General features: G+C 40.9%; 1 protein-coding gene across 6 annotated transcripts in view; it reads left to right on the top strand.

Annotated features, from left to right (window-relative positions):
* The first annotated feature begins 2,768 nt into the window (after window positions 1–2,768).
* Window positions 2,769–27,152, top strand: part of PHKA2 (phosphorylase kinase regulatory subunit alpha 2) — a 72,012-nt gene continuing 47,628 nt past the window's right edge. For all 6 annotated transcript variants that reach the window (XR_009555184.1, XM_060234034.1, XM_060234031.1 and 3 more), the window contains exons 1-12: window positions 2,769–3,126; window positions 5,438–5,618; window positions 14,480–14,638; window positions 15,755–15,802; window positions 16,825–16,993; window positions 19,494–19,576; window positions 21,113–21,193; window positions 22,950–23,048; window positions 23,485–23,631; window positions 23,739–23,792; window positions 24,387–24,509; window positions 25,691–25,786. Coding sequence is in view for 5 of the 6 variants with exons in the window: in XM_060234034.1 (XP_060090017.1) it covers window positions 5,541–5,618; window positions 14,480–14,638; window positions 15,755–15,802; window positions 16,825–16,993; window positions 19,494–19,576; window positions 21,113–21,193; window positions 22,950–23,048; window positions 23,485–23,631; window positions 23,739–23,792; window positions 24,387–24,509; window positions 25,691–25,786 (1,137 nt within the window). In the remaining variant the exon portion in view is untranslated. The remainder of the gene's footprint in view (window positions 3,127–5,437; window positions 5,619–14,479; window positions 14,639–15,754; window positions 15,803–16,824; window positions 16,994–19,493; window positions 19,577–21,112; window positions 21,194–22,949; window positions 23,049–23,484; window positions 23,632–23,738; window positions 23,793–24,386; window positions 24,510–25,690; window positions 25,787–27,152) is intronic.

The raw sequence follows: 27,152 nt of genomic DNA, 5'->3' as shown, positions 1-27,152 counted from the left end.
AATCACAGAAGCAGTTGGGTGCATCACCAAAGACTCCTGAGTAAACTTAGCAGTTATGGGGTAAGAGAATGGGTTTTCTTATGAATTAAAAATAAGTTAAATGACAGGAAGCAAAGAGTAGGAAATAATAGACTTTTCACAATGGAGGGAAGTAAGCAGTAGGGTTCCACAGGGTTCAATATTGAGTCCGATATTGTTTATTATTTAATAAATGATCTGGATCTAGGGGTGAGCAGTGTGATGGCCATGTTTACAGATGACACAAAATTATTAAGGATGGTGAAAAATGGTGGCTGAGAAGAGCTCCAGGAGGACCTCCACAAATCAGGCATGAAATTTTATGTTGGTAAATGTAAGATTATGCACATTGGAACTAAAAATCTCAACATCATGGGTCAAATTGGGTCTAAACTGAGACTAAGAGGGAAAGATATCTTGGAGTCATAGCTAGCTCAATTAAAGTTTCACCCCAGTGTGTGCCACAGCAGTAAAAAAGGCATACTCCATGCTGGGGATTATTAGGAAAAGGACTGAAAATAAAACAGCCAGTATTATAATGCATCTGTACAAATCTATGGTGCAGAATTATTTGTAATACTTTATATAGTTCTGGTCACTGTATTTCAAAAAGGACATTGCAGAACTGGAAAAGCACTGAAGGCTTCTATTACAGTCATAGGGAACAATAATCTCAGAGATTTCTGCAAACTTGGCTACATCAGGGGTGTGTGGCGTAATATGCAAAGGAGCTCCTGCTAGAATTTCACTCCTGGACAGAAGCACCTGCTTCCAAATGAGTTCTGCACCCACGGGATAGAGGAAAGCCAGGGGCTGTTGTTTGCTTTGGGGAAGAGATGCTGTTTTCATTTTGGTGCCCAACAAAATCATGTCCCCTCCGCTAGGCCACAGTGAAAGGCTACCAGGCTCAGAGACATGGCCAAGCCTGTTGTTTCTGTTCCATTTTTCTGTCCAAGACTCTTTGGGTTTTATTTCTAAAAAGCAGTTATCGGGTGCCAGCAAACACATCGCCAGGCACCCAGGGGATTGCTGGCATAATACACAGAAGGAACGAAAAGCCATTTTGAAGTCATTTACTGAAGTAAATGCCAATTGCCATGTCACTGGGGAAACATACTGAACTGTTTCAATTGAGACTGTCTTTCCTACAAGGAGTACTCTGGCACTCCACAGACAACTTTTTGGGTTGCACACCTTTTAGAGTTGCCAACCTACAGGTGTGGCCTGGAGATCTCCTGGAATAACAGATCTCCAGGTGACAGAGCGTTTCCATAGAGCAGGGGTGTTAAACTCATTTGTTATGAGGGCCAAATCTGACATAAACAAGACCTTGTCAGGCTAGGCCATGTGTGTACCTATTTAAGATTAGGTAGCAGAGATATAAACTTTATAAAGGACACATACAAACAATTAAGGATTTTAAATAAAAAAACCTTAAAACATGCTTAAAACATTAGCACTCATTGGTCTTAAAAGTGCTTTCTTTGTGTTTCTCCCATGGGATCCAGGGAACTGAGCAGAGGAAGCTCTGGCTCTTTCCTTCCTTCCCCAGGAGAGGCAGGAGCCTCAGCCAATAGAAGGAAGAGAGGCTTGGCTCTGCTGTGCGATTGAGAGAACCTGGCAAAGCAAGCTCTGTCTCCCTCTTCCTTCCCAAGGGAGGAGCCTCAGCCAATGGAGAAAATAGAGGATTTGCTCTGTAACTCCTGTGCAATTGAGCAAGCCTTGCAAAGCAAGCTGTGATGCAGAAGGAAGCAAGAGCGAGGGAGAAGGAAACAGATGACAGCCAGTTGCTCCAGGGTCTGATAGCAGCCCTCCTGGGGCCTGATTCGGTCCTGGACCACATGTTTGACACCCCTTCCATAGAGAAAATAAAGGCTTTTGAGGGTGAACTCTATGGCAGTATACCCAGCTGAAGTTCTTTCCCTGCCTAAACCCTGTTCTCCCAGACTTATCTCCAAATCTCCAGGAATTTTCCAACCCGGAGTGTGTCAGAAGGTAACACACACACACACACACACACTAGCAGTGCACTCCAAAACTACCCCCAACCCTCTGACTTCAGCGGTTTTCCAAGGGTGTCATCTCTTTAGCAGTGCACTGTTTAATACGGGGGTTACTAGCCTATGCACAACAGGACAATGGAACTTCGGGATATACATGTTTCGAATTGCATGTATATATGGATAGTTTTCAGAGAGTAGCCATGGTATCTGACGAAGGGATCTTGACTCCGTAAATTTTATATCCCGAAATTCTTGCAGGTCTCAATAAGGTGTTCCTGGATCCGAATCTAAATGTATATGCGGGTTTATCTCACATGCTGACTCCGGCAAGCCGGAGGGAGGCGCTGCCCCACACCGCCAGGAAATCTCGGGGGGACCTTGAGTCTTCCTGCTGTTACGCCACATGAGTGTAGTGGGCGCCCCTGTTGTTTGCTCCCTCCTCACCGAACAGCGTAGATTAGAAGGCAGAAAAGCATCGCATCACTCTGGAGATCCTTCACATTGTCCTGTTCTCCATCCAGAGGGAGGCAGCCAGCAATCAGGTCCTGACAGCCACATAAAGAAACATCAGTTAAAAATATATATATAAACCCGATAAAGTGCACTTTTAAGGACAGTCTTATGCAGGCACAGCAGTACACGAAACTTCCCTGCCTTCTTCACCTTCTTTGTCCTTTTACAGTATTTTGGGATTTCGGTCTGTTCTTTCCCCGGCCCAGCGTCACCCGCCTACAGAGCGAGCTGGTTGCAAAACGCCGCTAGCTTCAGGCTGCTGCTGCTCCGTACCTCTCGGCCCCGGTAAACAGTCTAATAAAGAGGAAGCCCAGCAGTTTCCCAGGCCTCAACGGCGCGTGCCTGGATGCAGCCTCACCTCGGAAGCTATCTGTGGCCCTGAACAGCAGTTCCAAGGCGGGCAGAGTCGTTGGTCTTAGACTGCAAACCAGACCCAAGACTCCCTAGCCGGACAGAGCGGATCGCTGCTACAGCTGCTGCCCCCCGCAGCGGAAAGTGCCCTTGAGCCCCGAGCGTTGTGTATTGCTTCCCTTTGAATTGCCCAGCACGGCCGCCACCCTGGAGAATGGAAACCGATAGAAATCCTTGGCAGGTAAGCGGGGTGGTGGTGTTCTCTGTCCCTCCTTCTATTTGTGACACCATCGTGTGTTCCTGTCCTGCCTGGAAAGCGCAATGCGGTGCAGCTTGGGCTTGATGTCTTTCCAGACCCCACAAGTTATCTTTTCGGATATGATGCTCAGCATTTCTAAAATGCATCTTCTGTTTATGGCAGGCGGACGGGAGGAGAAAGGAAATTTAGAGCATAATATAAGCACTTCTGGAATAATGGAACAATCCATATAAAATGTAAACACTGAGGCACTGAATTAACATTATGAGTATCAATCCACACAGTGTTGGTCCAACTTTTTGCTGGCCTAGGCAATTTTAAAATGTTTTCCCGTGGGTCTTCCTCTGGGTGTTTTATATGTTGAGCAGCATAGTAACAATAATATATTAAGCAATGTGTATTTAGTGTTTGCAGGGGACAAATGGTTTAGTGGGAGAGCCTGTTTTGCCTCAGAAGGTCCAAGGTTCAATTCCTGTCATTTTCCAGTGATAAAGTAAAGGAAAAGACCTCAGTCTCAGATCTTGGACAGCAGCTATCAGTCAGAGTTGACAATGGAAACTTTGATAGACTACTAGCAGTCTGACACAGTATAAAATAATTTCATTTTGTTTGTTTATTTAAAACATTTATTAGCTGCCTTTCTTCCTTATGGAGCTCAAGGTGACTAAAATACATAAAAGAAAGTAGGACTGCTTGAGTCAGGTGCACCTAAATATAACCTTCTTCATCTGCCTCCAAGTATTGAAAGTGAGGGGGCTAGAAGCACCACCTCTCAGAGGAGGTTGTTTCATAATCATGGGGCTGGCAATGAGAAGGCCTTCTCTTGTTTACCCACCAAACAAGTTTCTTTGATTGATGGGGCAGTCAGAAGGAGAATCTCTCCCTGCGGTCTTAATTCCTGCGCAGAAACAGATGGGAGATGCTGCTTCAAGTACCCCAGACCCAAGCCAAGTAGTGCTTTAAAGGTAAAAAACAACACCTTGAATTGAGCTCAAGAGTGGATCGGTCGCCATGTAATTGCTGTAGTATCCAGATCACATGCTCCTGACAGCTGGCCCAACCAACAGTTTAGCTGCAGCATTCTGCACTAGCTGTAGCTTCTGTTTTACCATGTGATCACAGTCAGTTTGCCCTCTTAAACAACAAACTGTATGTATTTCAGCTCACTATACCTGATCCCCTCGTCTGATAAAGGGCTGGAATCCCGAATGCATATCCAGCTATTATAAAACGAATACAGCCATAGCATCACTCCATTCATTTTAATTATTTCTGGTATTTATGGCCATGTAGTTAAAAAAAGGAACAACCTTGAGCTGGTATGCAAAAAGAGCTATATCCAGCTTTCAGATGTATGCAAGCATCATACTTCAGTACTGTCAACTTGTTGGGCCATTTAACCTAATCTGAAGACTTCTTAGTCTAGAAAGTCACAGTGCCTTTAGATAAGCTCAAGTTAACTAGTATTTAACTACAGCTTCTACTTTAAAAGTCATCTCAGCTGTAGTTAAAGTAGAAGCTCCAGTTAAATAGTCTAAATAGTCTAATCTGGAGGCAAGAGCAGGGGATTCTTTTCCTATGAGTTAATTAGGAAACAGTGACTGCTGGTCTTGGCAGAGTTCAGAGAGGGTATAAAATTCCCAAACGCTTTCCTGATTATTGTCTATATGTCCTCATCTGAATCATCTGTATGAATAATGGCCTATGAGGACCAGTGGAAGGGGACAATATTGAAATGAGTCATGGGGTGAGGTTTGTGGGTTTCATTACCTTTTTTGAACATTGCAAACATTTGTTCACATTAGGAATAATTTTATTCCATTTATAAACATAGGGGAATAGGGTTATATATAATAATTTAAAGTGGCAAATACACCCATATAGTTACAGTTCTGATAGTTACCAGCTCTGGATTGGAAAATACCTGGAGTTTTGTGGGGGGGGGGAGCATGAGGACAGTGGGGTTTGGGGAGGGGGGACTTCAATAGGACTTAATGCCATAGAGTCCACCTTGCAAAGTGGCCATTTTCTCCAGGTGAACTAATTTATGTTGTCTGGAGATCTGTTGTAATAGTGGGAGATTTTCAGCCATCACCTGGAGGTTGGCAAACCTAAGTTCTGATCCTAAGTGTGTTTACTCAGGAGTAAGTCTCACTCAACGTTTTAGCAGCTTAATCCTTGGTAGTGTGCATAGGGTTGCAGCCTCTGTCATTTTGATTGTGGAGTGTATCTAGGCAAAAGGGAAGTTGCTTCTATGATTCCTGTTTTGTTGACTGTTTATTTTGGAATGAAGATGCCAGTTGCCAACAAGAGTCAAAGTTCAGCTCTCTGATGGATATACAAGCTGAAAAGTGCTCCCTCCAGCCAGCTATACTTTTCCTTTTGAAGAACTGGAGATGCGAAGCAGGAGCAACTCTGGAGTTCGTTTAGATGGATATGCTCGGCTGGTTCAAAAGACCATTTTGAGTCACCAGGTCAGTACAACTCCAGCAAGCTATGCTTGATCTTAATTGTGTCACTTTTTATACTCTTTCTTTAATATCAATCATTGTTTGGTTGTGTATAGGATGTAACCTTCTGCTCTCCTCCCCAGAATGCTTATATTTGACTTCAGGTATGTGTATAGAATAGTGGGGGAGAGGGCAAAAAATTTTACAGATGAATGCCTTTTTGGGGAAAAAAAATTGTGTAACATGTATGCAGTTATATAGGTTTACAGTAATTCTTTGGTTCTTGGTAACTACATAAGACCATGTAACATACCAGCTAAATATAATGTCAGTCAGGAGCCTAGGTTTTTGAAGGCCTCTTCCTAAGTTTTTTGAAGAGTGGGAGTGAATAAAGATACTGGCAGGTTCCAAAGCCAAGCAGCAAGGCATATTGCCCCGGCTTTTTAAAGGTGATAGTATGCATTTATGTGGCGGAGGGGTCTTATCTTCAGTCTTCCAGTTAAGTGAGCACTGGCAGCAGCTGCTCCTGGTTTTGAATTACCAGTCACCTTCTTGTTGAGTGACAAAGGTTGCTCTGAGTGTTCTCATTCTGTCCCCTTCCACAAGCTTCCTTCTGGCTTTTCTGGGTTTCATCTCTAGATACAGTAGAAATTGACTGTAGTGGGGAATGTTTGGCCTTTTGCAATCAGTGGAGGCATTTTTTCTCCAGTTTTTATGTTTCTGCACAACTAAACAGTGTAAAGATACAGATTAATTTGTATCAGTAAATTCTTTAATACTGTATTCACAGACTGATTTCACACATGCCAAACAATGCAGTTTCATTCCATTTCAGTGACTGTTTGCAAGTGGATTTTGCCATTTCAGTTGCAGCATAAAATCCAGTTGCAGCATTCATTGAAACTGGATTGAAATGGCATTATTTAGTGTGTGTGACAGTGCTCATAGTGTAGAAGAAAAAGAAGAATTGCAGATTTATACCCCACCCTTCTTTCTGAATCAGAGACTCAGAGCGGTTTACAATCTCCTATGTCTTTTCCCCCCACAACAGACACCCTATGAGGTGGGTGGGACTGAGAGGGCTCTCACAGCAGCTGCCCTTTCAAGGACAGCTCCTGCGATAGCTATGGCTAACCCAAGGCCATTCCAGCAGGTGCAAGTGGAGGAGTGGGGAATCAAACCAGGTTCTCCCAGATAAGAGTCCACACACTTAACCACTACACCAAACACCATTTAAACTAGTATAACACATACTAGTTTAAATGGCAGAACATTTGTCATGTTATACTAACTTGTTAATATATTTATAGTAGTAGTTAACAGTAATACTATTAATACTAGTAATAATTAATAATATTTATTTATTTTATTTATTTATCTGAGATTTATATCCCGCCCTTCCCACTAGGTGGCTCAGGGCGGCTTACAACATGTAAACTAATATAAAATTAAGCATTAAAATTAACATTACATAAGTTATAGTTAAAAAATCTAAACATTTGTTATATACATAAAACATGCATACTTATTATACATACATAATAAGATTTTTCTTCATCAGTTCCCCCAGTATTAAGTATACTGCCTTACTGGCAAGTGCATGTTTTTCACATAATTGTGAATAGACATTTGTGCATTCATACATGATGGATTTGGGGTTTATTTATACATTGGAAGGATCTGACTTTTAAAGTAGAATCCATTCTTAATAAAACTAATATACCATCTTTTGTCAACTAACTCACTATCAGGCAGAAAAAGTCAATATTTTAGTTAGATATAAAATTGTTTAGGAACAAAAGCTTCCGCTTATATCAACAATCCAGCAAACCCAAATAATGATTGTTTTAACTATTGAATGTGTAATTTATAATATGTATTGATTTTAACTGTGATTTTATATTGTGAGCCGCCTGAACATGCTTCAGCAGGAAGGGCGGGATATAAATCAAATAAATAAATAAAATAATACATGGTGTTTGAAGCTATAAACAAAAACCATTTACCATAATAATTCAAATGAGTCAAAAATGTCCAACAAAGAAGAGGGGGGGGGTAAAAATACACTCACACCAGCAAAATTGTAATGTGCTCTTGACCGATGCAAATTAGTCCAATCCAATCAGCAAGAAAGTCATCCACAAAATAGTCCAAATATTCCAAAACCAAAAGTTTATAAATTGTAATCCAAACAAGAATACCCAATTTACATGTTCACAGATCTTTATAATCCCAAGAAGGGTTTAAAAAAGAAAAAACCATACAAAACCAAAACAAAGCCACCAAAAATAAAAATAAAAATTCTGAACATAGAGAGTCTTTATTATAATCCAACAGCACGATTAAGGTCATCCACATCTCTATAATCCATTTATATGTTATATATTCCATCAAGAATCTTATAATCCATTGGCAAAGGGAAAAATCTAAAAGTTCAGGTATTTGTAATCCAATATATCCTGTCAGTAATTTTATAGCCCACCAAAAAAGAGCAGGATCAAAATCTCTGAAGCCTTCATAAATATTCTTTCTACAATTAGCAATGCAACTCCCTTTTATAATCCAATATTCAAACTGCTACTGAAAGTCAGGATTTCCTTTCACACTGCCTTCCAAACTTTATTTCAAGTTTTGTCTCTGCTCAAGTCCACCATCAAACCATTAAATCTCAGTCAGTTCTTTTAACTGTACTCTCCTATTGGCATATCTTGCTAGATTTTTCTTTCATACTCAGTTCAATGTACTCCCACTAGATTCTTGTTGTTAAAAGTTTTTGTGTGTCAATAGTTTCCGGGATGCAACTTCTTTTAAAAGTTAAAACCTTTGCCTTCTCACTCCGTTTAAAGCCTTGGAGCAAGGGGGGGGGGGTGTTAAGGCATTCTCCCCCCCTTCTTCCCTCATGAATTGCTCCTGTCCCAACTTTGACTTCGAAGCTTTAATCCCAGCAATCAACAGAAAAAAAAGAGAATTTACAATCACAGCATGAGTCCTTCAGTTCACTTCAGTTATGCAGATTTCACTTTAGAAAGAAGGAAGAAGTGCCGGTGTTCAACCCAAATGCCATTTAAAAATGGCAATCAGGGCAACGGAGCTCAACAGTGTCTGCGGGTCCGGGAACCGGCGGCCACCAATATCCCACTCCCAGCAGAAAAGCCACGTGCCTGCCAAGACCCTTCCCGGATCCTGGACTTGAGCCCTCCCAGCCAGGGGAACCCCCTAGTTGCCCAATGAAACATCGACCGTCGGGAGCAAGTCCGCAAGTCTTCACAGCAGGTTGCCAAGACGGGAACCACTAAAAAAGGAACAACCTTGAGCTGGTATGCAAAAAGAGCTATATCCAGATTTTGGATATACTTAAGCATCATACTTTGGTACTGTCAACTTGTTGGGCCATTTAACCTAATTTGAAGACTTCTTAGTCTAGGAAGTCACAGTGTCTTGAGATAACCTCATTTTTATTTACTGTATTTATATTTTGCTTTTTAAAGTTCAAACTCATGCTGCTAAAATAATATAAATAAAATTAAAACAGAAACAATAAAAGGATGTTTCTCAACACCATTCATTTGCAGCATGGGTGTTGCTTTCTCTTGTCAGGGATCCCCTTCCCCCCTGTTACATTCAAGTGCAGTGCAACAAGGTTATAAGGGTAATAGGATATCTCTGAATACCTTTCATGAGCCTTTCATCACTATGCTTTGCAAACATCTCATGCTTCAACTTACGTAGGTATTCTTTTCTGATTGCACACAGTATTCATGGAGTGGAAAGGAAAAGAGGTTCTGTGGACCATATTGGGATTTAGTGTGGTATACAGTGCTGGCTCAGACCAGTTGACCATCTAGTCCAGCATCCTGTCTCACACAGTGGGCAATTACTCTGGAGGACCAACAATAGGTCATAGAGTCCAAGACCTTCCTCGACATTGCCTCCTGCGTTATTATTCAGGTTTGCTACCTCCGATATGGTGGTTCCTTCTCATTACTATCACCTGTACTGGCTGATAGACCAGTTTTCCGTGAATCTGTCTAATTCCCATTAAAATGGTGTATACCTGTGGCCATTGCTACATCCTCTAGCAGCATATAACATATATTAATTATGATTGAGTAAGCAGGTATTTCCTTTTGTTCATCCTTAGTCTATGGCCCATCACTGGATGGCCTCAGGTTCTAGTATATTCAGAGAGTGAGAAACAGTCTCCCTGTGCACTCTTTACATCTCATTCTTAATTTTATAAACCTATATCATGTTCCCCCCCGCAGCCTTCTCTTTTCTAAACTGAAAAGTCCCAGGCTCTTCACAACTTTTTATTATAAGAAAGATCTGTTAACCTCTTAATCATTTTGATAACCCTCTTCTGAACTTTTTTTAGCTCTGCAATGTCATTTTTGAGATAAGGGGACCAGAATTGCACACAGTATTCCAAATGAGACCATACCATTGATCTATACAGGCCTACTATTGATCTATACAGGCATTGATCTTTATAGGTGTATTACAAATTGGCTTTTCATTTTCAGCCACATGCCTAACAATCCCCAGCACAGAGTTTGCCTTTTTCAGTGCTGTGGCATACTGGATTGACGTTTTCATTGAGCTAATCACTACAACCCCAAAGTCTTTTTCTTTCTCAGTCTTGGTGCTTGGACTCCATTCACATATACTTAAAGTTGGCATTTTTTGTTCTATTTACCTACATTGAACTTTGTTTGCCACATGTTGTTGCCTCTCTGAATGCAGAGCGCCTGAAGCATGGCATCAGATTGCCATAGTGGTCAGATAGATTCATATTATTATGGGATTGTTCCCAATAAAATTATTAGAAAAAGTAATACAAAGCTAATAAACAATATTCTTAACTCATACTGCATTCTACTAAGACATTCTACAATAATTTAATAATTATTTAATAATATGCTGCGTTTTGGTATAATAATTCATAGGAATCCATGTTGTTTTTGAAGTTTAGGGGCAGTTGCTAGCATCATTTATGGACCTGTAGTATTTCACTTAATGCTGTTCTTTAAACCTAAAGATCTGTATACTTTTGCATAAGGCAATTCCCCAGAAGTTTTCCTCTTAGAAATTACCAGTGTTCTTTTAGCACAGAGCCCAGAATGAAGCAGCTAAAAAAAAATTATTTATTTCCTCCCAGAGCAGTGAAAAAACAGCAATGTTTGGATTACACCTACATATAGGATTTTCTTTAAACCAAACTACAGGTTATGCACAATAGCATGCATCTTTTATCAGTGGGTGATTCCGCATTAGCCTTTGCTCCGGCTCCGACGCTGTGTTTCCCCCAGGGCAGATGTTGGTTTCCGCACATTTTGACCCGGGGCGGCAGTTTGACCCGCCTCTGAAGCGGTGGTGCCCCGGATTAAGGAGATCGGCAAGATACCAGATCTTTTTTTTTGCCGCGGTTCCGAGGCTCGGAATTTTATGTGTGGAACTTGCGCCAATGTGCTGTCAAACTTCTTGCATCAGTAGAGCACACCCACATAACTCCACGCCCATGATTCCGTCCAGTTATTTCATCATACTTCCGCAATTTTACTCCCTTTGAAAATTATGCAATATTTTCCTGAAATTGATTAATTTTTTTTAAAAACAACTCATTTCGCGTTACAACGCAAAAACAATATAACGATGTAATGCTATTTTCTTTTTCTGAATGCATAACTTACTTGCACCCGCCCCCCTTCTTTACTATATTCCACGTGAATTTGATAATGTGCCATTACATTGCGATTACGTTCTTCCCCTCTCTGAAAAAAATCAATCCTGACTGCTATATTTTTTTCCAAATAAGATTGTTGCAACGCAACTAAATAAAAGCGATGTTGCACGAACTACTTTAAACATGCGTGATTGCCACCTTTATCGATCCCCCCCCCATGGCCTCAAATGGGAGCGGAAATTTGATTATGTTTACAGCTTTATATTTTTGATAGGTTGGGGAAACTTTCTCCCTTAACCCCTCTGCATATTTCTCCCCCTCCCCCCCGCTTTTCACGCATCTGTTTGTAATTTGTTATAGGTGTGCTTAACATTCAGCGTGTGTGGAAAACTGTGTGCTGAACATTCAGCGTGTGTGGATAAAAACGGTGGATCACTGACTCAGATTTCATGGGGCTTAACCTGCCAATGGCAGGGTGAAAGGAAAACATGTGACTTTGCCAGTATTATGCCTCTGGCATATATATATATATATATATGAACAAAAAAAGGTTAAAGCATTTCCCCACCTATAGCAACACTGTTTCTCCAATGAAATTCATGACTTTGGAGACTTCTTGGCTGCATTCAGCTAGAAAGGGAAAGGGAGAAAAGAAGTATATATGTGCCTGGGTGTCATGAGTAACTTGGCCCTTTCTTTTAAAGTAAAAGAGAATAAATGGGGTAATTGCTTTTGATGATCAGACTCCTGTTGCTAGTTTCAACTTAAATTCAGTGTAAGAGCTAGTTATTAATCATTGTTTGGGCATTAAAGTTGAATTCATGGAACTTTTCAGTCCATTGGTTGGTACTCTTAGGTGGGTTGCAAGCTCTTATGGAGCCATGATTTTATTGTTGTTGCTTTTTGGATGGTTTTGCCACTAGTACACCTCTATAGAGATGAAAGGCATGGTTACTTACTTTAGCCTCTTCTTGCACATATGCTGAAAGGAGGATCAGGATAGTGACTTGTGGCAGGGAGGATTAAATTTTTTAGCACAGGTAGCCTCAAAACTCGCTTTCCTTCCCATAAAACTTTCCCTTACCTCCTATATCTTCCTTCCACCTAGCATTAAGTTACTTGGCCATCCCACAGTCCTTCAGTGCTCTGTGCACATGTTTGCAGTACAAAGATTTCTTTCTGCAAAATTTCTTTTGTTCTCTCTGTTCTCCCTACTTGGCTAGCCTACCTCCACCAGTCTATCCTCTAGATCCTCTCTTTCTGTCTCCCTCCTCCCCATAATCCATGTTTGGCTCATGTCTTTGACTTGATTCCTGCCTCACTCCCCTTGGCTCTGAATTGCCACTGTTCCATTATTCATATATACCAGGGGTGGCCAACGATAGCTCTCCAGATGTTTTTTGCCTACAACTCCCATCAGCCACAGCCAGCATGGTCAATGGCTGGGGCTGATGGGAGTTGTAGGCAAAAACATCTGGAGAGCTCCCGTTGGCCATCCCTGACACATACACTTCAGAACATGTGTTAATGTATTTATATTAGCTTATCATAGTCAATAAATTTGTGTATACTGAAGAACAAAGGTGTCAAACATGCAGCCCAGGGGCCGAATCAGGCCCCCAGGGAGCTCCTATCAGGCCCCCGAGCAACTGGCTGTCATTTGCTTCCTTCTCCCTATCTCTTGCTTTCTTCTACATAACAGCTTGCTTTGCAAGGCTTGTTCAATCGCACAGGAGCTACAGAGCAAAACCTCTGTTTTCTCCATTGGCTGAGGCTCCTCCTTTAGAGAGAAAGAGGGGATGGCAGAGCATGCTTTTCCAAACTCTTTCAATTGCACAACAGGGCTACTGAGCCAAGCCTCTCTTCCTTCCCTCTCCTGGTCCCCTGGGGAGGGAAGGAAGGAAGAAAAGAGCTTCCTTTGCCCAGTTCACTGTATCCCATAAAAGAGATACAAAGAAAGCACTTTTAATACCAACAAGTGCTAATGTTTTAAGTATGTTTTAAAGGGCTTTTAAAATAATAATAATAATAACAATAACAATAATAATTGTGTTTGTCTGTGTCCTTTATAAAGTTTATATCTCTGCTACCTAATTTTAAATAGGTATACACATGGCCTGGCCTGTCACGGCCCGGCCCAACCTGACATGGCCCGGCTCAACAAGGTCGCATTTATATCAGATCCAGCCCTCATAACAAATGAGTTCGACAGCCCTGCTAGAAGTCTTAAGGATTTCTAGATGTGGAACATTCTTAATAGTCTTTTAAATGAATATGGATTGTCTTTCTTTAAGAATGGGTACATCACTTTTTAAAATTTATCCTTAAGATAATAGTGGATCCAAAGCTGCCACTAAAGAATAGAAAAGCATGGAACACCAAAGAGCTGAGATATACTGGGGTTAGGACTAAGGTGGAATATACTGGGGTTAGGACTAAGGTGGAAGTTCCTGGGGAAATTATCTCTACAGTTTTTTACACTCCTTACTTAGGTGCCTGTGTACCTATGGCTAAAATACTGAGGTTCTGTGTTTACTTATATGCAAAATGGGGAGAGATGGTTATATCTTAATTGTTCCTCACTGTGATAGTTTTATTAAAACTTATTTATGTAAACTAATCCTGTCCTGACCTGGATGACCCAGGCAGGTCTCAGAAGCTAAACCAGGTCAGCTCTGGTCACTACTTGGGTGAGAGACCACCAAGGATGTCTAGGATTGCTACACAGAGATAGGCAATGACAAACCACCTCTGGATGTCTCTTGCCTTGAAAACCATACAGGGTTGCCATAATTTGGCTGCAGCTTGGTGGTGCTTTCCACCACCAAACTAATCCTGTGTCTCTAGCAGCAAAAAGACAACAATTGGAGTGACATCCAAGTATGTATTTGCACAAAATGTCATAGGCAATATTAATTAGATTTATGTAGATCTGACTGACTGACTGATCTTGACAAAGTACCAACACTTTACCTTGTGATTCAGTAATCCTTACAATGAGCTTGTAACGTGGACTAATTATAGCTATATGCTTGTGGAGAGTTGAGTCTAAGGTAAGATTACAGCTTACTTAAGACCACCTATTCATTTCATGATAAAAACTTATATTTGAACAGCAGGCTTCCTACCTCTACCACTTAGCCATTGCTCAGCTTAGCTAAAGCTCAGCCAGCTTTTTTAAAAAAATCTGTTTATTTCTTAGAACCCAGTTACAGGACTGCTCTCTGCCAGCACAGAGCAAAAGGATGCTTGGGTTCGAGATAACATCTATAGCATTTTGGCTGTGTGGGGCCTGGGGATGGCCTACAGGAAGAATGCAGACCGGGATGAAGATAAAGCCAAAGCTTATGAACTAGAGCAAGTATGTCTTTATTTCTCATGAATTAATTTGTTTTACTAAAGATTAACTTTTATTATTTATACCATAGCAACGTGCAATGTCTGCCCAAGTAGCACTTTAAAGACCAGCATGATTTCCAGGTTATAAGCTTTTGAGAATCAAAACTCCCTTTGTCAAAGTTTGATCTGTCTGTCATCTTAGCTCTTGATAAGCCCCATTAAGTCATATAGGTGGTGTTCTAACTTTAGAAATGAAAGGCAGTTAAGATGAACAGTGAGTAAATGATATTTGGAAAAGCTGCTTCTTTGGCTTTCCAGGCACCAAAACCCTTGACTGTACCTAATTCCTCGTCTGAAGAAGTGTGCTTAGAGCACATGAAAGCTCACATTTTGAATAAAACTTTGTTGGTCTTAAAGGTGCTACTTGACTCCTACTTTGCTCTGTTGCATCAGCCCAACACAGCTGCCCACCTTGATCTAGATTTTGGGATATAGCCATTGGTTAAGGGTTCTATCTACACAGTGATGAGCAAGATTCCCTAGACTTGAATAGATCCACATAAAAGTCCTCATCTGGTTTGATCCAAGCCTTACTTAGTTTAGATGAGGTTTATTCTGAGCATTAGACCTCTTTATATACTTAGTGATGCTACTGAGAACACGAAAAGACCAGAAGCCATTTTTCTTCCTTCTCAAACCTGGCAGTAGCAGAGATTACAAGAACTCTTGCAGTAGGAAAACTCCAGGATACCTGGCTACTCCAATACAATTCATGATACTAGGATTCTTTGGGGGGGATTCTAATTCCGGTGTGGCTTCCTGGGTCTAATGGAGACTATTGAGCCTTTCTTTGCATCGCTGTTAATTGATGCATTTCATTGAGACAGAGAAGTGGTCAGTGGTGGTGAGGAGGATTAGTTCTGGGGCTAGTTTTGGATCTGAACTTACTACAAGCTGTTCCTATATGTAAGCAGGGGTAGTGTTAGCATCCTTCTACCTGCATACCCTTTACAGATGTTATTTTCATTCTTGACATATCATCTGAAGACGACTGCTGGCTCATCTCGGAATGGCTGATAGGCGTGATGAGATTGATGATCAGAGAATGCTTCTTTTTTCTTTTATTATATTCCTACAGAATGTTGTGAAACTGATGCGGGGACTTCTGCAATGCATGATGAGACAGGTAAGGTAATGAACAGGATTACTGTCAGTGGCAGGATCAAATCTAACAGTATGGGATATGGAGGGAAGATGAGGATACAGATTAATTAAACAGCACTTGTACCTGTTACATTTTTCTCTCTTGCCTTTGAAACCACAGCAATTACAAAAGTGTAAAAGTGTAAAATTACAAAAGTCAGCAGGGCCGGATAAGGGAGAGGCAGAAGGGGCGCTTGCCCTGGGTGCCACCGGAGGGGGAGCACCAAATTGGGTATAGAGTCCATTCTGTTCTATGGGCCCATAAGATAGAATGGACTGATAAGGGGGTGTCATTTTTTAATTTTGTCCCCCCTCAAAAAACATGTGGATCCAGTCCTGTACATCAGCCTGGACATTATTAATTTTTGAAATTAGTGACAATAATATGTCTTCTTAAAAGGAATATTAAAGGGGTGTTCCACAGTATGTTTTCTTTTCTTTTTAAATGCTGTTTCTGCTACTGTGAACATTAGGAGCACCCCAGAAATGGCGGCTAGATTGCTTGACTGCTTTAATTTTACTTTGAAGTGAATAAATTGTCTGTACTGTGGCAAGCAAAGCATGCTTGTCACAAAACCATGGCAGCAGGCTGGTGTGGATGGGCTACATTGGTTACAGTTGAGCTACTTTGCTTTTGATCACTATGCAAAGATGAAGATGTCAATCCTCATTTCTTTCATAATAGATTTTATTATTTATTCATTTGTGCCCCAAATAAAATAAATGACTAAAGCAAGTTTAAGTATCTTAGGAACAAACAGCGATATAGTTATAGACAAATGCAGGAATTTGCTGATCTAATGTTTGTCTTTTATGTAGTTCTACCCAGGCTGTTTTGATAGAAAGAAAAGGTTTTGTCAGTAAGCAGAACATGTATTCTGATGAACATGAGTCTTGATGTATTAAGTCCCGTGAAATTAAACTCTATTGAGGTATTTACTTTAAGCTGTGATTCAGCAGTTTTTTCTGCCTTGGGAATCTCTTTCAAAATGTAATTTTTAACAGGTAGATAAGGTCGAGAAGTTCAAGCACACACAGAGTACCAAAGACTGTCTGCATGCCAAATATAACACAGCTACCTGTGGCACTGTAGTTGCTGATAACGAATGGGGACATCTGCAAGTAGATGCAACTTCACTTTATCTTCTCTTCTTGGCTCAGATGACAGCTTCTGGTAAGCTAAAGGATGTGATCTGGATTTGGAATTATTTTTCAAGACAATCCTGTTTTAATCAGTAGATAATTAAGGAGCAAGAGTGCTTGCTGCTGTACTGGCATTTTTCTTCTCTGCCACCAATGCGTCTGCAGAATCTTATCCAGCTCAGTTGTTCAAACTAGTTTATGACTTGATAACTAAAACTGACCCTGCCAGCAATTAAAATTTGCCCCCAGCAGTGATATTTTTGCAAGTTTTTTTGCTGGAAAAATCTCTCATCCATTTCAACTTTGAAATGAGATTCAGAGTATAGGGCGGGATATAAATCCAAATCTTGGGCATCAAGTTGAGGGCAGATTTGATACCTGAAGTGTCAGAAGCACCTTCTTATCCTTCTGTTATGCCTAATTTCAGATGGATCCTGCCTATGGATACTGACAGATTCCTTGGAAGTGCACAAGCCATCATTTGTACTCTGGACTCATGCCCATTGTGACTTTTTAAAATCTTTCTGGGAAAAGTTGTTGGACCCATTAGTGAAAATTATCAACTCCTCCCTGTTTGAGCAGGGTCTCCCTAGGCCTTTGAAGGAGCCACCTCTGCTCATTGGCTAGGGATGAGGTGACCAATTACAGGCCATTCTCCAAGTTACTCTTTCTAAGGAAGGTGACAGATCATGTAATGGCAGACCAGCTCAGGGTTTCCTGAATGAGACCTTGACCCATTTTAATCTGGCTTTTGGCCTGGATTTGTTACTGAGACAGATTTAGTTGCACTGGTGGTCAGCCTTCATTTAAAGTTGGACAGGGAACAGTCTTAGTGGCCTTTGATACAGCTGACCACTCCATTCATGTCCACCAGCTTGAATTTGGCATTAGGGTCATAGTCTTTCAGTAGTTTCACTCTTTTCTGTCTGACAGGACACAAAGAGTCATCATTGGAGGTGTAGAATCAGCTGGGGTACCACAAGGTTCTGTTGTCCAGAGCTTTGAGGTTGAGTATTATCAATATGCAACCCTGCTCTTTATTTCATTATCCAAGCATCCAGATGTGCCCGCCTTGGTTCTGAATCAGTGATTTGAGGTTGCGGTCAGATGGCTAAGCTAGACTAAACTGAAGACTGGCATGGTGGCCAGGAGTATCTTCTATTAGCTATATCTGATTTAATAACTTTCTCATTACCTAGACTAAGCTGATCTGACCATGCTGACCCATGTTTCTGTAATCTCATGGCTGGATTACTGTTGCATGTGGGGATGCCCTCGAAGACAACCTGGAAACTGCAACTAGTCCAGAATGTGGCAGCTTGACTGCTGTCAGGGTCTAGCTTCTGAGAACATACGTTGCCCATTTTGAAACAGCTTCATTGGCTGCCAGTCTGCTTCTGAGTTCAATTCAAGGTGGAAGTTGACCTTTAAAACCCTCCACAACCTAGAACACACATATCTGAAGGACTGCCTCCTTCCATATGTCCCTGTGCACCAACTATGATCATCATGTAGCCATCTGTTGGCTCTCCCTCCATTAGGGGGGGTGGGGCTGTCTGGCATTGACCAGAATTCAGTTCTTTCCCATCATGGCTACAACTCTGTGGAATGGTCTCTCTGAAGAGGTGAAAAAGGCCTCTTCTTGGAAATCTTGAAGAAGAACTACAAGGTCTGCCTGTTTGCCCAGAGCATTAAAGGGGGGGGGGGTGTTGAATGGTAGGCATCTAAGGGAGAGAAGTTTAGCACTTGTTTTATCTTTGTTTTTAGCTGGGGATTTTTTCACTATTATTCTAAGCCACCGTGAAACAAAAGTAAAGCCATGATATAAACGTTTAAACAAACAAACAAATAATAAACCCTCACACTGGTTTACTACTTGCAAATTATGATATTGCCCTTCCTTAGGAAGAGGGCAATATTATATAATACTGATAATCTCTGAGGTATTTTAATTGCCTTTATGTTTATATTATTGTGGTGGGTTGTTCTTGATTCAGTAAGTTACTCAGCTATGAATCCTTTTAATTTTTGTGCCCAAGCACATGTCAGAGCATATTTGTGGGGTGTTACCAAGGACACTCTGCCTACAGATGAATGACTGACTACCCACAAACATATGGTTGATTTAGCACTTATTACTGTATCCTTTAAAACCAAGTGTTGCTTAAGGAATTTTAGTTAAATGTTTAACTGGCCTGTAACCAATCACAAAATAAACAGTTGTGGATAAGGTTTAAACAGTTCTTGGGGTCTGATGCTAGAAAGTAGGATTACAGCTTGAAAAATCCATCCACAACTGAGAATTAAATGTATACTGTCCTTTGGCTGATATTTTTTCCAAATAAAACTTACCTTAATGCTTGAATCCTTATCAGAGTAAAAAGAAGCTAGTAAAAATATGGATTAAAATAGATTACCCTCTGTTATGTTACTATATCAGAAAGACATCCTTCCCAGGTGCAAATTGTGTGGTAGAACCGTGTCACTAGGGTTTATGTAAGACTTCATAATTGTTATTCTTTTAAAATTAGGACTGCGTATTGTGTTCACCCTTGATGAAGTTGCGTTTATACAGAACCTTGTGTTTTACATAGAAGCTGCATACAAAGTTGCTGTAAGTATGTTCAAGTTAGTTTTCATTTACTATTCACAAATGTTATGAATGTCTTCAATCATCAACCAAATCCCAGGAACCATTATTTTGCATTTCTCCTTCTCTTGGAGATTTTTAAACAAAAATTACTGAAGAAATAAAATGTTGGTAATAATGTGAACGGGAGGGAAGGTGGCATGGAATAGCTTGATCTCATCAGATCTCAGAAGCTAAGCAGAGTCATTACTTGGGTTGGAGACCACCACAGAAGACTCTGCAGAGGAAGGCAATGGCAAACCACCTCACTTGCTTTGAAAGTAGGGTTGCCAAGTCCAATTAAAGAAAAATCTGGGGACTTTGGGGGCGGAGCCAGGAGACTTTGGGGGTGGAGCCAGGAGACATTGGGGGTGGAACCAGGAACAAGGATGTGACAAGCATAATTGAACTCCAAGGGAGTTCTGGCCATCACATTTAAAGGGACAGCTCACCTTTTTAAATGCCTTTCTTCCATAGGAAATAATTAAGGATAGGGGCACCATCTTTTGGGGCTCATAGAATTGGACCCTCTGGTCCAAACGTTTTGAAACTTGGGGGGTATTTTGGGGAGAGGCACTAGATGCTATACTAAAAATTTGGTGCCTCTACCTCAAAAAATAGCCCCCCCAGAGCCCCCAATACCCACGGATCAATTCCTTATTATTCCCTATGGGAATTGTTCTCCATAGGGAATAATAGAGTGCCTAGTAGACATTTTCCTCCCCCCCCCACGCTTTCTAAAGGGGGGGGGAGGGCCTCCATACCAGGGAATCCCCCCCTCCCTGCCCCCTCCCTCTCTCACACACACAAATACTTACCAGATCTTCTTCCGGAGAACTCTTGCTTTGAAAACGAAAGCAAAGAAAGGGAGGGGCCGTTCTCCGAAGCCCTTCCTGTTTCCTCCTTCCTGCCCAGCCTTAAAGGGGCAGCCGTTTTACAAACTGCTCAGGAGCTCAATACCCTACAGGTATGTTCTCCCCCCCCTCCACCCCCCACCCCCGCTTCCCGATTTCTGGAGACCGGGGGATGAAACTGCAAAACCAGAAGTCTCCCGCCAAAGCGGGGTGGTTGGGAAGCCTATTTGAAAGGCCCTTGCTGATGTCACCATAAATTGACCACAACTTAATAGCACTTTATATACACTCACAATGATGTAGATCAATCAGTGATCTGATTTTTACACTATTGAAGCAGATATTAAAATGACTGGAAGCTTGTCTTCATAACTGCAAAAAACGCTAAGGTCTGACTGCTATGAAGGACTAGTTGTAGCTTTATGTTACAAGATTCAGCATCTAATACATCTGTTCAGGAAAAGTGGGAAAGAATACCACTGGAAGTAGCAGGTTCTTTTTTGGCAAACTTCAGATTAAGACAAGGGAACAATCCAAAAACTCATGGAAAACTTGGGAACTGGCCATTCCAAGTTATATTAGTGCAAGCACAGTTTACTGCAGTTATTGAATAACTTTAGATCTTAGTTTTAACTGTTTGTTGGCTTTTTTCATTTTGTTGTTTCAGGATTATGGCATGTGGGAACGTGGTGATAAAACTAATCAGGGCATCCCTGAACTAAATGCAAGTTCTGTAGGAATGGCCAAAGTAAGAATGCATTATGCTTTCTACACGTAGGATTGGAAATAGTAAAAAATGTCTGCTTGCTTTATTGTTGCATAATCAGAAATGCAAGAAAATGTCAGTGGAAGTTACTTGCACTAAATCAGACTTATTGTATTTTCACTTGTGCAAGATCTTCTGCAACCAATTTCTGGACACTTTAGTATGTAGGAAGGAAAATGCTAGGTGCTGCACAAGATTTTGCACAACAACAACTGTGCTAGCTTCATTCATAGTTCTGCATGCACTGGATCCAAGTCATGACTTGAAAATTGTACACCATATAGTGTATCAGATTGCTTCATTACATCCATGCAGTAAATACTCTTCTGTCTGTCCTATTGGTGTCTGTTGCATTTACTTCCAGTGCAGTTTTTTAAGAACTGCAGCTTTCAGTGTGTGTGCGGGGAGGGGGTTACTGTTGTTTTTTAATGAGGTCTTCATTGCATTCCTTATCACAAAGGTAACTCTTTCTAGAGTGAATAGCCACTGCTAGTTTTTCCGATAATACTGAAAAAGTGTACCTTTAATTGTATAAATAATACATATTTCAGTGGGATGAGAGTCTAACAACTTATGCTAATAGAACCTACTGAAGACATTCTGTTCCACCAGTACAACAGTACTAATTAGAAATCAGCACCAAAGGCTGCTTCTGTGTTACTCATTGAATATGTAATTTTAGTGGGATAAAATCTGTAAAATGAAGATAACAAATGGAGTTCAGAAATGACAGAAAGGTATAGTATAAGTGATGATTAGACATTAGATGTTGTCGGTACATGTATAAGTTCAACTGTTTCAGTATATTTGTATCAATAATATAATTTTGTGCTATATTCATTATTGATTGTGAGTTATTTCAACCTGTATCTATTTTAGTCATTTTGCAGATTTGATAGTCCTAAAAGGCCTAAATACTAAAAGGAAATCCGATTAGAAATTCCAGTACACAAAGCTATAATGAATTTGATTATTTACCTTTTCAACGACAGGATGAATGTTCAAAGCTCTTTCAAGCCATTGTTGGCAATAGGGCTATGCTATTTAAAGCAGGAGACTGTAATCAATACTTTTTTATCAGACATGCCAGTGCTGCAATTTCCTACAGCTTGGAATTTTTCCATACGGTAGGGCTAACATGTCTCCTGAAGTGCTTGCATATGTTACAGCAGCTGTAGGGAGCCCCACACCACATGGAAGAAGCTTTCACCCAAGTAATGCATGAAGCAGACCAAGCTCAATGACCTTGAGCAAGGCTACATAGAAACAGCTGATTATTAAGCAATCTTGCTAAGTATGTTCCACTGATCCATGTGACTTGCTTCCAAGAGAATGTGGTTATGTCTGGACAGTTAACATCAGCCGTCAGTACGTAAATGTGAAGATGACCCTGGATTGTTAAGAGGTGAAATGAGGTGGATCCAATTGTACATTTCACTGGGTACAAGGATTTCCACCTATGGAATACAACTTTTATGGCTCTCCCCCATGGTGGCAGTCCAAAATGACCCCTGGGAGAGGCAAACACAAGGAACAAGATTTGGAGGGGGGGCATTTAGTTGTATTGCATGAGGGGGAAGCTGTGAAAATCACACTCCACATGTGAAAGTTGTTGCATCTGCAGAAAAGTGCCATTGGATCCACTTCAAGGATTGTTTTTAATGTTTGTCAGATTTAAGGTTTAATTTGTTATTGAGTTTGTTGACAAGATTCTAAACATAGGTGTATGTTTCTGAAGGCTGCATTGGAAGCAATTGATGAATTGGACCTTTTTGGAGCTGGAGGAGGGCACAAGTCAGTAATTCATGTTCTTCCAGATGAAGTGGAACATTGTCAGGTAACTTTGAATCACTTTCCACTGAGGGCACTGTAGCTGTAAAATGGAATTCAACATTTATAAAGCTCACACTTATGAAATATATAATAAAATCTAGGATTACAACTAGCATTCAGGTCCATAAGATACTGTTGGATATAATTCTCAACTATGGAAGGTAGGGTCTGTGAATATGAGTATTCTGTAGGTGTTGATGGAAAATCCCTGGCATTATTGCTGGTTTATGGTCTTTTTCTGTTGCTAAAACCACCATCAAATGAAGTTTCTTCTGACGATAACAACAAAGTGATCTCTGGCTTGTGAAAATAGTTTGTAACTTAGTTCGTGTCTGAATAGGGTATTCTCTCTGAATCAAATAATTACTTTGAGATAAACTAATTGTTTATATCATTGCTTTGTCTTGTTTTCCCCTGATGTGTGTGTGTATTCTGCTCAGTCTATTCTATACTCCATGTTGCCAAGGGCATCCACATCAAAAGAGATTGATGCTGGGCTGTTGTCCATAATTTCTTATCCAGCCTTTGCTGTAGAGGACATGAATGTCGTTAATGTAACTAAAAATGAAATTATCACCAAACTCCAGGTAAGAGTTCATTTTTCCTTTGTTTTTAAAAACTCTTGAATTAATTTATTGAGTAATACGTTTAGTTCTATATGTTCACACAGTAATAATTCTTTTTGTCTTCACAGGGAAGATATGGCTGCTGCCGTTTTATTCGAGATGGTTACAAAACACCAAGAGAGGTCTTGCTTTTGCAACTGTCGATATCTCTGCTATATCACACTTCTGCCTGTCAGATAGCAAAACTGGGAAAGCTACAAATAGGGTTATCTTTATTTAGTGGTTTGAAAACTGGAACTAAGCATATTATTTTTGTCCCTCTAGACTGATTTCAGGTTGTGGAAACTGATCTTGTCCTTAAAAAGCTAGTGCTGTGCACAGCAACATGTGCAAAATGACATGATATGAGCCTGAACTCATAGGAGAAGGGTATAACAGGCAGTATGCTACTGAAATATTTATTGGAAGATACTAAGAAGTCTGTTACTCAGGCAGTAGCAAAATATTGGCTTTTAGCCACAAATAAGTGGAGGTTTTTGACAAGTAGAGATGGTTAATAGTGCTGTTTTTAAGGCTTAACATCTGTAGAATTTGAATATGATAATGCTTTTATGTAGTCAGAAATTGTGGTCTGTGACTATGAGATTTTGTATATTGTTATTGCTGGTCAATTGACCGCAATAAATTAAATTGAAAATTGAAATTGACAGGCAGAAGGGGAGATCATCCTGTGAAAAACAGCAATAATGAAACACACAACTTTTTCCTGTTTCTAGGATCCAACTAGATTACATTATGATCCTGCTGAGCTCAAATTATTTGAGAACATAGAATGTGAGTGGCCTGTATTTTGGACATATTTCCTAATCGATGGTGTATTTAACAGTGACAGAATTCAGGTAAGAGCAGGGCTGAAGCTATAATAAGTATCATGATAGTAGTCCATAAAACTGCTAAGATGCAATGCTTGAGAAGGAGATATGCAACCTAATCACATCACCCCGCCACACCCTACCTTGGTTAGCTCCTTTAGCAAAGGAAAAGATGCAGAGCTTTTTTTGTAGCAGGAACTCCTTTGCATATTAGGCCATGCCCCCTGATGTAGCCAATGCTCCAGAGCTTACAGTAGGCCCTGTAATAAGTGCCCTGTAAGCTCTTGGAGGATTGGCTACATCAGGGGAGTGTGGCCTAATATGCAAAGGAGTTCCAGCTACAAAAAAGCCCTGAAAAGAGGCATCATGCCATTGTCCTCTGGCTGCCAGTTGGAGTAGGCAGCACTAGGTTAGATTGGCCAGGGGTCAACAAGGATAAGGGGGCTTCATATGTTCCCTCTGGGATGTTTTATGCTTTGGCATCAACTGTGCAAGGCAAGCAGGACAGAGCTAGACTAGCTCTGCTCCTTTTGCTTCTCAAAACTGAGCATTATGTGTATGTAAATATGGTTGCAGGGACCGTGCCTCACTCCCACATACCTCTGAAGTCATGCTGGCTGGGGCTGATGGGAGTTGTAGGCAAAAAACATCTGGAGAGCTGCTGTTGGCCACCCCTGGTGTAGAGTGTTGAGTTAGTCTCAGGGAGAACAGGTTCAAATCTTCATTCACCAGGAAAATCACTGGATGGCTGTGAGCTAGTCATGCTAGACTAGCTCAAGGGACAGTTATTGGGATAAAAGGAAAGAGGGAAGAACCTTGTCACCACCTGGAGGAAGGGCAGAATGAAAATGCATCGAACATAAAAATATAAGGTAATGTTTGTACTGATGCAGCAATGCCAGTATGAACATTAGGCCAATGCTGAGTGTTCTATGCCCATCCCTGCCTGTGCTTTTCATAGCAAAAAGCATAGCATCAGGCTCTTAACTCTTTCATAGCATCAGGCTCTTAACACGCACTGAAGATAATGGAACTGAATCAGGATAGATCTTAGTGTTCTCATCTAAATGGCTGTAAACATTATTTGTCTTCATTCGCATGGCAAGACTTAATACTGACTCTCAGATTCAGCTTAAGGCAATTATTTCCCCTACTCCTCTTAATTACATGCAAGCTTGATACTGAAGTACTTGTTCTGTTTTCTCCAGGTACAAGAATACAGAGAAGCCTTGGAAGCAATACTCATAAGAAAGAAAAATGGGATTCTTCTGATGCCAGAACTGTATGCTGTTCCTCTAGACAAGGTATTTTTCAAAGACTAAATGTGCCCTAAATAGTGTCCTCTTCTGTGGCAGTGCTTAGCAAACCTGTGTCTTTTCAAGCAACGTATTGTCAATTGTCGATAGCTTTTGGTTTTAGAAGATGTTATAAACAAATAGCACATCAGGGTAAGGATTGTGATAAATAGACAAGCACTAGAGGGAGAGATTTGTAGACAGGCAACCTATAAATAACCTCTGCTCTTCACAAAGGGAACAGGGAGACGATGTCCAAGATGGTGGTCATGCTTGCTATGGAGCTCACTGGATGGCCTTGTTGAGGTTGTCCCAGCCTAACTTACTGGACAGGGTTGCGGTGAGCAGAGCTTAATGCTCTTAGTCTCACCAGCAAGATAGTTTAGACTGACAGTTTTGTAGCCAGGCCAGTAGATTTTAAATACATATACCATAAGACTTTTAAAAACAGTAACCACTTATGCAGCAAGCTGGTTTTGCAATTTGGGAGAACTTTAAAAAGTGGATTTTAAAGGTTAGTTGTAAAATTGGAAGTCTGTTACCTGGAGTCCAGTATACAAGATACTTCCATTCCCAGTTTACTTGTGTATGTTTAAAGGAGTGGCCTGTGTTGTCCCAGCCTGAGACATGAGACCCAGAAGTAGGTTGCAGGCCAGGCCTTCCTAATGGCTACCTCTGTCCTTTACATTGTTCTCTTCTGTATTTTGGAAACCAAAATAAGAACATAAGAGAAGCCAGTTTGGATCAGGCCAATGGCCCATCCAGTCCAACACTCTGTGTCACACAATGGCCAAAAAACCCAAGTGCTATCAGGAGATCCACCAGTGGGGCCAGGACACTAGAAGCCCTCCTGCTGTGCACCCCCCCCCCCCAAGCACCAAGAATCACTTCCCAGACAGAGAGTTCCAACAGTAAGCTGTGGCTAATAGCCACTGATGGACTTCTGTTCCATATGTTCATCCAGTCCCTTCTTGAAGCTGGCTATGCTTGTAGCCGCCACCACCTCCTGTGACAGTGAATTCCATGTGTTAATCACCCTTTGGGTGAAGAAGTACTTCCTTTTATCCGTTGTAACCTGACTGCTCAGCAATTTCATTGAATGCCCACGAGTTTTTGCATTGTGTTCTTGTACTTTTTCTATCCCATACACAAGCTTGTAAACTCTATCATGTCAAGATCTGACACTGGAAACAATATCTTCCATACATTACTTGGCCTTTTGTTCTTTCACTGCATATACATGTTGATCAAGTAAAATGTCTCCTGATGGATACTAGAGTAAGTTTCTTAGAATCTGAGGAGGGGTTAGAGGGAGTAATGGAGAAGGAGAGGGTGGTCAGAGGATGGAAAATAACTTTCATATGAATAGTCTCTG

This window comes from Heteronotia binoei, chromosome 3 (genome assembly GCF_032191835.1).
Source record: "Heteronotia binoei isolate CCM8104 ecotype False Entrance Well chromosome 3, APGP_CSIRO_Hbin_v1, whole genome shotgun sequence".
NCBI classification, from domain to species: Eukaryota; Metazoa; Chordata; class Lepidosauria; order Squamata; family Gekkonidae; genus Heteronotia; species Heteronotia binoei.
Note: the sequence above shows the minus strand (reverse complement) of the source record. Positions and strands in the feature narration are given on the sequence as shown.